The sequence below is a fragment of the Lycium ferocissimum genome, chromosome 12 (assembly GCF_029784015.1).
Source record: "Lycium ferocissimum isolate CSIRO_LF1 chromosome 12, AGI_CSIRO_Lferr_CH_V1, whole genome shotgun sequence".
Taxonomy (NCBI): Eukaryota; Viridiplantae; Streptophyta; class Magnoliopsida; order Solanales; family Solanaceae; genus Lycium; species Lycium ferocissimum.
The window spans coordinates 45,608,307-45,620,587 of NC_081353.1; the positions used below are offsets into that span (position 1 = coordinate 45,608,307).

Below are 12,281 nucleotides of genomic sequence, written 5' to 3' on the forward strand. Positions count from 1 at the left end.
TTAACGGACAAATGTGTCATCAAATGCCACTCGCATTATGGTAATTATAAGCCCCCTTTGTTTGGAGTCCTCGAATGTTTCTTATCCAGTCAGTTAATTACGTCTTAATCTCGAAATAGTTGAGGTCAATTATTCAACTAATCTGTAGAATTGGTTATATTCTACAAATATTACATATGTACATTTCAATTTTTGACAAAAAATTCTGTAATTATAAACTTCTATACATTTTTATTAGTCCTAATCTCTTTTGTTTTAATGTTGTGATAATGTTCAGATTGATAGTGAAAGACAACATAGAAATTCTTTTGGAAGCTATCAAGTTTTAAAGATCTTTCAATCCAGAAAGCTTACATCTCTTTTGATGGTCGGTGGTTTAGGGGGAAGCTAACTCAATTCATTGAATGTTGAGGTTCAAGAGTTTTTTTTTTTTTTTTTTTGAACTTTTTTTAATTGATCCTTGATGCTTTGCTTCTTTCATAGTACAATTTTTCACGTTAGTGACTTGAGCTGAACAAGTTAACGGATGAAAGTGTCATCAATTACATTAAACAAGTATTTGTATAGCTGTAATTTAAGTAGTCATTGCACTATCAGTTGTGTTACTTTGAATTATTTGTTTACTATACATGTCGTTCTGTAGAAAAAATGAAGAAGATAAAGTTGATCAAAGTAGAAGATTTCCAATCATTCATTTTAGGTTTCTAAGATATGCTATAATGTCAAACCTTCTGACATATGTTAGAATGCGCTTATTATTCTTACCTTTTACAAGAATCTACTTTTTCGTTATTTTTAATATTAGGATATTAGTAAAGAATGATTCATAAGTTTCATGAGATTATTTATGACACAAGCGCGGGCAAATTACCTAGTATGGATAATAATAGTATGCCAAAAAATGATTTTACAAAACTTAAAACAAAAAAACTTTTTTCTAAACTTGGGTGGGCTTAAGTAGTGTTTTACTTAGGTTAACACCTTAGGGTTTTAACCTAGGTGTTCTAGTTTGAAACCCAAAACGCTCAATTTTGGGTCAAATTTTACCATTTTCATTTCTTGAAAGGTGAGTATTTTTGCATAGATGACACATCTTGATTTGCAGAAATATAAACAAAAGCAGTTTTTATTATAAACAACTTATATCTACAACATATACTATTAGAACCCGTAGGTCAACCGTATTTTACGGATCCTTAATACTAGGGTGCCTAACACCTTCCCTGGGGAATTACCAGAACCCTTACCCAAACTTTGGTACAGATTGGTTTCTTTTAAAAGTTAATTGTTTTAAATGAACTCTTTCGAACTGGTTTTTCTAACTTACCTATAAGTTAGGTGGCGACTCTAAAAAATAATGTCCATTTAGAGTACCATCCACGTAGAAGTATATTTTTTTCTTTTTTCCGGTACGATTGACAACCGTACTTCCCCGGAACACTTTCCCTTTTAAATGAGATAAGTACAAACAGTGGCGGATCCAGGATTTTGAATCAGGGTGTTCGAAAAAACAACTGAACCAACTTTTGCATTTGTTCAGGGTGTTCAAAAGTCAATATACGTACATAAACACAAAAAATTTACCCTAAGTATACACTGTAATTTTTTGTTCAGGGTGTTCGGGTGAACACCCTGAGTCTTTACTACATCCGCCCCTGAGTACAAATCCGAATCGGAAAAATAGACCTGCTACAATAAGTTAGTATAACTTTGAGTTTATTAGCTAGTATGTTGTAGTAGGATAGCTAGCAGAGTATGTTGCTAAGCTATGGTTTTGTAATTCTTGCACTGGTGATTAATATACGAGACTAGTTACCAAAAAAACATCATTATCAATGTCTCTATTTAGGGTTATATTGAGTAACATGAAAGGGTGTCATAAACATTGCATTGACCCTTGAGAAGGTAGGAAAGATTATGGGCTTGTGGGAGATTAGTGAGGGGATAGTAGAGGTGTGAGTATTACTACACTTAATGATGGAATAGCACGTAAAAGTTATGGACATCAACATTTATAATATTTGCAATAAGAAAATAATTGTCAGGAAGAAAGTACAAGAGAAAACTTGGCAAGTGTATTAATTGTTGGGAAGAAAGGAACTAAAATAGTTTTGCCAATGTGCATTAATTGCTACTACCGTGACTGTGCATTTAGGTAATAAATCCAACAACAGAGTGTATATTTGAGTAATAAATTTGTGCTTTGTGGATAAGTAAAAATTAGTCACCAGATGAGCAATTTCGGGTAAATAGATTGCCTTAAATGGGCAGCTTGTGTAGTTTTCCTTCTTTTTTATTTTTATTTTTTAATCATGATATCAGAGCTCGATTCATCCCAATTCTTGGTTTATTCAATGTTGGCCAGCCATTTTATACTATTCGCGCTCTAGATATCCAGCATTGTCTGTGAGGGATGTTGAGTCCCACACCGGTTTGAAATTTAAAATGAGTCTCCTTGTATGATCTTCAACACTAAATTTTGAAATAGAATTAGACTCATGGTTCATTTTCTTTATCAAATAACCTAATTGATATTTTCATTAAGCTTACTTCCACTAGAAATCATCCCCAAAAAAACTGCAATTGGGTATTAGTCTCATCATGTTAGGTACGCATTTTGTCTTCTAGAAAAAAATGGGTTCTAGTTGGTTTGTGCCGAAATTGACGAAGCCAAGTTGGGATTTATCAATGTCTTAATTAGAACTAAAGCACGTAATTTAGCATTAGGAATAGAAGTTTTGGATGTTACTTAATCCGCAGCCATAGGCACTTCTCGTTAATGTGCCACTCACGGCAAGTTGTGCACTAAAAACTTAAACACAATATATCGCCTAAAACAATTAAATAAACTCTTCAGAATCAGTTTAATTTCTTTTCTCTTAATAAAGCTAACTTCCTGAATTATTCTGCTTAATTATATACATTTGTGAAGTCATGGAGCATAATTTACTTAGCAATCCAGAAAATTACAACAAGCTAGCTAAGTTATCATAAATTTAAACTCCAAATGATGAACATACTCATTTAAATTGAACCTTTATCACATGCCAAAATTTAGTTATGTTACCCATAGAGCGGAAATAGCAAATTAATACAATCCTACCTACTACCTGGAAAAACTGAATGGTAGATTGTGATTGAGTGGTAAGTATCCTTTCATCTTTTACCAAGTGTCTAGGTTTCGAGCCCTAAATAAAGTCGCCTTATGTGGTAGAAAATGCTTTTATCTCCAAAGTTGACTTTTCTGCGCCAATCAGATTAGTCGGACCGCAAAATAGGTATCGAACACCGAATGTAAAAAGAAGCCGAATTCAAGAATACAAAATCTTCATGAGCTTAGGATTGTTGAAATTTAGGATTGTTGAAGTTTGTAACCATCTCATCTAAAAACTAAGTTGATAGAAAGAGCACACTTTTTATTTTCTTAATTATATTTTCTAACGCATCCCTCACGTGCGGGGCTGATTTTTTTTTCGTGGGTCAGGAGCATGATTTTTTTTTTTTTTTTCGGTGACCATCTCATTTTAAAAGATAATCGATCAGATATATATATATAATTTGATAACAATTGGCCAACCTTAGCTGTGTAATGGTGAAGTGCACGTCAGTTTCAATCTCTGGAAGTCTTGACCGAATGATAAAAAGTCTTCTGCTTCGTCATTTTTTGCAACTATTTTATATGCTACGAGTAACTATACGCTGGAAGAAAGCCATAAACATGCATTTCTTATTTTAGTAATTTAGGAACCTCTGTGTCAATTTATGTGATATATTTTCCATTTTAGTATGTCTAAAAAAAAATATATATTTAAAAATAATTTAACTTTGAACTTTTCCTTTTATCTTTAATAAACTGATTTGCAACCACACTTAGACTACAAGTTTAAAAAATCTATATCACATAAATTGAAACACAGAGAATATTTAATTGAAATGATACCTGATTTAGTTTGGCAAAGAATATTCATGCAATATACTCCCTCCGTCTCAAAATATTTGTCGTCTTTATTAAATATATTTGTCTCAAAATATTTGTCGTTTTATTTATCCAAGATAAAATTAAGTAATTTTTTTTTCTCATTTTACCCTTGTATTAATTATATTAATGGGTTGATTTTGTGAGTTCACATACCAACATTTAAGATGTTTCATTATTAATAGAATAAATATTTATTGAGATAGAACATTATGAAATATGTTAAGAGGATAAAATAGTCAAAATGATATCCTTATAAATACTTTTTTAATAGGCGTGTAAATAAAAAATGCAATAAATATTTTGAGATGAAGGGAGCATATGATGCTAATCTGAGTCAACCCACAATCAATGGAAGAACTCAGTGGGAAAGGGAAGAATGAAGGTGATTTGTCGGAGTTGAACCTTTGAAAAGTCCAGTATTAATAAAGAATAAAGGGAACATTGCAATTTTAGTAGTTTCTTCTGCATAGAAAGTTTCAAATCTATCTATCTATAAACTTAACTTACGAGGAAGAATAACTTTTTGACATAAAACACTTTACCTCTTTAATAAGCCTATCCGATGTGAATTTGGAGTAGTCATAAAGTGATAAAATTAGCCTATAAAATGTGGTCCGTTTAACCTGTTTAAGTTTGGGCAAATTAATGACACACATATTTTTTAAACTCAGTCCATCTTGATCCTTTCAAATTCAGCTCTTCCGGAAATTGGATTGCTTTGGACCAAGTATGTAGCTCAAATTAATTCATAAGAAACTTTATCAAATTATAATAATTTTTTTGTTTGAAATATTATATATAATACAAATATAATTAAAAAAATTTGTTTTATTTGGTTATTAAATAAATTATAAGAAAATAAATAAAAAACGGGTTAGGTTATCACTCATTGTTTAGGCTAATTTATGCCTCCCCTTTGGAGTCTACCATTTAGCTTTGTCCCTGTTTCCGAAAGTTGTGCAAATAGCCTTTGAGAAATTATCCTTCTAGACAATGTTAGACCGGGATTTAATGTTTGCTCATATATTACTCAATTTTATAGATAAAATATTAGACTATATATCGTCTAATATATGCAACAAATTACAAAATTTTAGTCGGTGATCTACCTTTTTATTGTAAGATTTTCAGTTTGCACAAAAAAAATATTCAAAACATGGTCTAAAAGAGCCATATATTGCAAGAGAAATAAAAAAATAAAAAGAAGGACAACTAGCGAAAACCTCTACATTGCTTAGCCCATTTAGTCCAACTAATTGAGTTGAGCTATGATCCATTTTATAAGTTAGCTCATTTTGACCCGATAAAATTTAGCCTAACCTGTTCATTTGCCATTCCTGATTAGTCAGGCCAGTAAGCTTTGAATTCCGTATAGTTAAAAATGTCTTACTGTTATTTATTTATTTATTTATTTTATCATTACAACAAATAAAGCTAGTAATTAAGAGTGAAGTTGATACAATTTAATTTGCTTAAGTTAATTGATACAATTACTAAAAGGACAAAGTTATTAATTTAGGATCAGAGCAGTTGACTAAGTCTAATATTCGAAAGAAAAAAATATCATAAAACCAATTCTGTTATTAATTAAAAAGTCAAAAGGTTGAATAAGCAGCTCATCATTGATACAAAATCAAGAAATAGTATCCATTTTCTCAAATTCTTTATTTTGAGTTTAGATTGTTTAAAACTAATTGGTCAAACAATGTTATCTATATAAAGGCATTATCAAGTAGAGAATCATGTACCTCAAAAATAATACTACTCCATTGAGGAAATATGGCAACCTATTCATTATGTGCAAGGAAATTACTTGTAGTCTACTACTTGTTCATTATCTCTTCTTGTTGCAAGATTAGTTTTTCACATGGAAGAAATATCAACGCTAGTTTCAGAGTTAAAGCTGTTAATCTTGGAGGCTGGCTTTTTACTGAAGGATGGATTAAACCTTCTCTTTTTGATGGCATCCCCAACAAAGATTTTCTGGTACTTTATAATTATTACAACCTCACTTCTATATTTAACTTATACATACTGACAGTGTAAAATATGACGTTGATATGCAGGATGGAACAGGATTGCAATTCAAATCAGTAACTGTGGGGAAATATTTGTGTGCTGAGTTAGGAGGAGGAAATATTATTGTTGCTAACAGAACAGCTGCTTCTGGATGGGAAACATTCAAAGTAGGTATCCTTTAATTTGCTTTCAAGAATTTCAGAGATAGATTTTTAATCTTTTTATAAATGGTGGGGTTCGGGTTAATTTGTGTATACCTCAATTATTCTATCGATTATCTGCGCTATGCACCTTCAACCAATGTAGAAGTTAGGTAGATAGAAAAAAATCATCTAGCAACTTTTCGTCTCTGTTGAGATTTAACGTTAATTGACTACGATTTTCACCCTTTTTTGATTAATTAGGCTACACCCTTCATGGGTGGAGCTACAGTTCTGCTTACGAATTGGTAGAACTCAGTAACTTTGGCCCATGTTGTATTTGTTTTTAAGACTCTAAAACTCACATTGTAGCTTCAACTCTTCATGATAACTAATGGAGTAAAAAAAACCTTATTTTAATGATTATTAGCGGTTTAACGTGGGCTATTTTTTGGGTTATTGCACTATTTTATTGCAGATTTGGAGGATAAACAGCACAACTTTTAACTTTAGGGTATTTAACAAAGAATTTGTGGGAATTGATGGAAGTGGAAATGTGGTAGCAGTGGAAAACAAACCTGGCCTTTCAGAGACTTTCGAGATTGTGAGAAATTCAGATGATCCAAGCCGTGTTAGGATAAAATCAACAAATGGTTTCTTCCTGCAGGTGAGTTCTTGAAATATTGGTCTTTGTGATAATCTTGAGATACAATAATGTTTGAATAATACTGTTTGATTGGCTATATACATAACTCAAAAATAAAGAATTAACCTAAATAGCAGCAGACCCTACCTTTTAAATTTAAAAACCGATAGATGTATATATCTATACTTCATATTATATATGTGCATAGTTGTGTATGATCTATATATACCGGCTTTAATGAGTGAACAACACTGAATCTGTCTGGATCTCTTAAGTTGTTACGTACTATACATAGATGCTGCAAAGATTTTTTTCAGTACTATCATTATAAGTTAACATGTTTAGCAAGTTATTAGTTAACATATATCATGTTACCAGATGTAAGAATTTGCTGATAATTAGTATATAGTAGTAAATGATTTGACTGTGTAATTAATTTAACCATATAAGAACCATCATCAGGACTAGTTATTTTGGGCGTTAGTTTCTAAGCCAACCCAATTGGTATTGGGATTAGCTTTGAGTTATGGAATTGGTACTGTTTGGATCATATGGTTACACGTCCATCCTCCTTTTCTTTCTTTTTTTTACGTTCTTCTTTTAGGTCCACACAGCCAAAAGAGATATGAATCTTTTTTACTATCTTTTACTTTTCAGCAGTGTGGAAATTATTTCTCTTGATTTGACCATACAACAGTGATGCCAATGTTTTAAGGTTTTAATAATGTTGCTTTTATAAAAATCCAGATAAAGATAAACTCTTATAGATCAATTTATTCAAAATTAAGTTCTAAAATCAAACTCAAACGGACATATAAGGTTGTGGTAGTAACTAGTAAGCTATTTTTTAGAGGGCTCACTTTGGACCAAATATTTGGTACCACAAGTGCTTTCAAAGGACCATATGATAGATAATGTTAGTGGACTTCATCCACTAAATGTGAGTGCTGCTATTGGCAATGAAAATATCTCCTATCGAATATTGTTTTCCAAAGAACAAGTTGATCCATTTATGTTTCAGAAACTTTATGTTGCGCCTCATACCACCGTCACAAGTTATGAGGTTTTTTTAAGAAAAAGATATACTTTCTCCTTTTTAATTTATATGAACTTTTTCAGAGCATGAGGGTTAAACTATATAACTTTGATCGTAAATTTTGACATATATTTTTCAAGTTTGTAAAAATAAAATTTACTCCCTCCGTTTCAAAATTACTATTATATAAATCATGACAAGTTATAATTCAAACAATTTTGAAAACTGTGAAGAAGACGTGGTCAAAGAACAAGAACCACCTAGTGGACTCTCCAAATAGTAAAAGATTTACATGTTATACCAAGTTCACATCTTATTGACACAAATGAGAGAATTTTTTTTTCTTTTCTTATATCTACCTCGAAGCATATCAAGCTCTACTAAACCTTCTTTCTTTTTCTAATAATAACTTCGAAACTGCATAAACAATGAGCATAGAGTAATTAATTATGGCTTTTAAGCATGTATTATTAGTGTACTGTACATTCTAAAGCTAGCCTTGGAAAGTAACATTAAAAATTACTATTAAACTGCAGGTAAAAACAGAGGAGCTTGTAACAGCTGATCATAATGGAGGAAATGGAGGATGGGGTGATGATGATCCCTCTGTTTTCATCATGAAAACTAGTGGAAAGCTTGAAGGAGAATTTCAAATAACTAATGGCTATGGTCCAATCATGGCACCACAAGTTATGAGGGCATGTACACCTTTCCTTTTTAATATAATCGAAAAAGGATGACACGTTTTAGTGCCGAAGTCAGAATTTTTAAAAAAAATATATATTTCATACAAAGAAATCAAGGGGATTCATCCATTGCATAAACTTAAATAATCATTTTGACCTTATAAATAGTACTAGTATAATTTTTCGACGACCCCTTTCTGATACCCTAGCTGCACACATGACACGTTTATATATCAGTCCTCTCTATAATAACCATCCTCTATAATAACATTTCACTGTAACGGTTTCTTTTTTTGAACCGATTTTGTTATGTTATGTTGTATTATATGTATGTGCTCTATAAGACCAGTTCAATTCGCTCTAGCAGTCGAAGAATATCCAGATAAACGATGCAGTTATAGAAATATTTGACTATATTTAGAAATAATATAATTTTAATTGTATTTAAATTTGAAAAAACATATATTCGTTTCACAGGAACACTGGAACACATTTATAGTAGAAGAAGATTTCAGTTTCATAAAAAGCAATGGACTGAATGCAGTGAGAATTCCAGTTGGATGGTGGATTGCTAGTGACCCAACACCCCCAAAGCCCTATGTTGGAGGCTCATTGCAAGCCTTAGACAATGCCTTTCTCTGGGCCAGGTATACATTTTCATTGATAGCCAATTTCAGGATCACAATTTAAGTTATAGCCACAATGCATAAAATTGCCAAATTTAGTCACTTCGTAACCAACTTCACATAGACGTGCCGAAGTTGCAAAATTTATGTTTGAAGTTTGGCAATATAAGTTTCTGACTCTTATGCTTAAAGTTTGGCTTGCCAAGGATAAACTTCTAATATTTTTGGCCAGAGTTTGGCTTGTCACGGCCAAACTTCAAACACGTATATTTAAGTTTCAGTCGTACATGTCCGAAACTGAAAGTAACTTTTGTGAAGCTTGAACTATCAATCTTCATCTTTGTCGGTGTTTTCAAGCTTCTCCAATAATATCCAATTGATTTAAGCTCAATTTTCATATTCGAGACCTACAAGCTTAAATGGATGCAAAAAAAAAAAAAAAAAGGTGGTTGCGCCTTAAATGGAACTGTATAGATAGGCTGCCTGTGCAAATTTTTCATTATGTTAAAAAATATTTACATAATTAAATCACCTAAAAGTAACATTGGTAATTGTCCATAATAAGCAGAACAGGTTACCTAATAAAAATAAAGTAGACAACCTATTATAATGTTAAATTACACTGATAGTCTAAGGATTATTCACATTATCAGTATATAAAGTTATATCCAAAAAAAAAAAAAAAAAGTTATATCCACAATAAACTGGCACACTTGATGCTATATTAGGTTTTAATTGAAAGTGAAATTTTATGCAGGAAGTATGGACTTAAAGTAATAATAGATCTGCATGCTGCACCTGGTTCTCAAAATCCTTGGGAGCACAGTTCCAACAGAGATGGTACTATAGAGTGGGGAAAAACTGATGAAACCATTCAACAAACAGTTGAAGTAATTGATTTCCTAACTGCCAGGTAAAAACAATAGAATTAATTTACATTTATTGACAGTATAGAACGTTTAAACAATTATGCCATCACTGATAATCTATTTGTGTATTTTAACTTACTGTAGTAATGTAGCATGTAACCTGTTTTATATTCCCTATTTGGTAGTCGCATTAGTTACTTTTCATGGTCGACTATATATAGTTATCATCATGTGATTTGATGTTCGTATCAATAAGTTAAAATTCATCAGAGTGAATGTTCCTTTTCATCTTCTTCTTTTTTTCTTTACGATGCAATCCAAGCCTTTCTTGATGGTGTAGAATTTTTAATTATACTAGTTTAATATGTTGTAGCAGGTAACTTTTTTTTTTTTTTTTTTTTTTTTTTTTTTTTATTATTAATCATAGTACTTTTCATGGACTATTACATATAGTTATCTTTTATAGGGGAAGATGTAGCCTTTTGGTTACAGGTTCATCTCAACCTATAACTTTCGACACAAAGTACAAATAAATGTAACAAACTGCTAAAACATCTAGTAATATTAAGAATCTTAAAAGTTGACCACATTAAATATAAAGATCCACCTCTGATCATTTAGGTGATTTAATATGTAAAATTTCTTTGGGTCTTTCCACAAATAGCAGCCGGATTCACTGTTCACTTTTCCTAGCCGATATACATAGATTATACATTGATTATACACCTATCTGTAGTTTAAGCAATTGGATGAAAAACTATTTAGGTTCATTCTTCAATTTCTTTTACAGAAGTTAAAATTCATTAGAAAGACTATTTCTTATTTATTCATTTTCTTCTTTTCTTTTTCATGCATTATAGGTATGCCAAGAATCCAAGCCTATATGCAGTGGAATTAATCAATGAGCCACTAGCTCCTGAAGTTACATTAGACATGGTCAAAAAATACTATCAAGCAGGATATAATGCAGTCCGTAAACATTCTTCGACAGCATATGTGGTTATGTCCAACAGATTAGGATCTGCAGATTCAACTGAACTTTTGACATTTGCCAGTGGCTTAAAGGGATCTGTAATTGATGTTCATTACTACAACCTTTTCTCTAGCATGTTTGACAACATGTCTGTCCAGCAAAATCTTGATTTTGTCAACACTAACCGTTCTGCTGAGCTCAATACTGTTACCCAATCTAATGGTCCTCTCACTTTTGTTGGTATGTTTCTTTTTATCTTTTCATCAATAAGTTCTACTTAAATTTCCTCCTTGATTGCAAGACACTAACATATATAGTCCCTTCCTCTGTCAAATAGAATAAATTGGGATCATGATTTTCTTAGTGTATGCTAAACACTACTAAAAACACGAATTTCTGACGAACAATCCAGTCAGAATGATATCGAAAATATGGAATCCATCGAATTTCGCCTTTGTAGTAGTGAAAGTTTGCAGCTTAGATCATCAGTATATTATATTTCTGATTAAATTTTTTAGGTTCATTGATAATATGGCCCATTACAAATATTCTTAGTTACAATTTCACAAGAGATCTTTCTATTAAGCCGTAGGAGATCGGTAATCCAAAGGGATCTTTACACAAATAGCAAGTCAGATTCATTGGTTACTTTTTTTAGTTGGTATATATAGATTATACATTGATTATATAATGTTATACATATATATTATACATGGATTATACATATATTATACTTCCGCCAAAGCATTGGGTGAGCAACTATTTAGGTTGATTCTTCTACAACAAAAACTCAGGAGATATCTTTGTAGGGTTATATTTTACTATATGAATGTTAATTTTTGTTTTCAATCTTTTGATACAAAAATCATGGATTCATCTCTTAAAAGAATTATATGTACCATAACTTTGAACAAGTGCATCTTTTAAATGGGAATTAATATATGTTAATCTACTTTTAAATATTTTTCAGGGGAATGGGTTGCTGAATGGCAAATTAGAGACGCAACAAAGGAGGATTACCAAAAATTTGCCAAGGCTCAATTGGAAGTGTTCGGACGTGCAACATTTGGTTGGGCTTATTGGACATTAAAAAATGTTAACAACCATTGGAGTATGGAGTGGATGATCAAGAATGGCTACATCAAGCTTTAATATTTATAGATTATTGCCTTATTAATAATCACATTGGGTCAACCCAATTTTCTCAATGTCAAAGCCATTATATTTGGATAGTAGTTAATATAAGGTACTTTAGAAAGATGTTATTAATCATAAATTTTGAGGAAACACCTCAAAAAATCAACTCG

General features: G+C 31.4%; 1 protein-coding gene across 1 annotated transcript; it reads left to right on the forward strand.

Moving 5' to 3' along the window:
• Positions 1–5,705: 5,705 nt before the first annotated feature.
• LOC132039781 (probable glucan 1,3-beta-glucosidase A) lies at positions 5,706–12,281 on the forward strand. Its single transcript, XM_059430302.1, has 8 exons — positions 5,706–5,965; positions 6,046–6,165; positions 6,617–6,805; positions 8,357–8,518; positions 8,984–9,153; positions 9,890–10,045; positions 10,862–11,214; positions 11,945–12,281. The coding sequence occupies exons 1-8, from the start codon at positions 5,759–5,761 to the stop codon at positions 12,124–12,126; spliced, it is 1,539 nt and encodes a 512-aa protein (XP_059286285.1). The 5' UTR covers positions 5,706–5,758; the 3' UTR covers positions 12,127–12,281.

Excerpts from the sequence above, each read along its gene's own strand:
- LOC132039781 (XM_059430302.1), top strand. The coding sequence starts at position 5,759 with ATGGCAACCTATTCATTATGTGCAAGGAAATTACTTGTAGTCTACTAC. Across the intron at positions 5,966-6,045 it reads TCCCCAACAAAGATTTTCTG|GATGGAACAGGATTGCAATT; the intron begins GTACTTTATAAT and ends GTTGATATGCAG. Across the intron at positions 10,046-10,861 it reads ATTGATTTCCTAACTGCCAG|GTATGCCAAGAATCCAAGCC; the intron begins GTAAAAACAATA and ends CATGCATTATAG.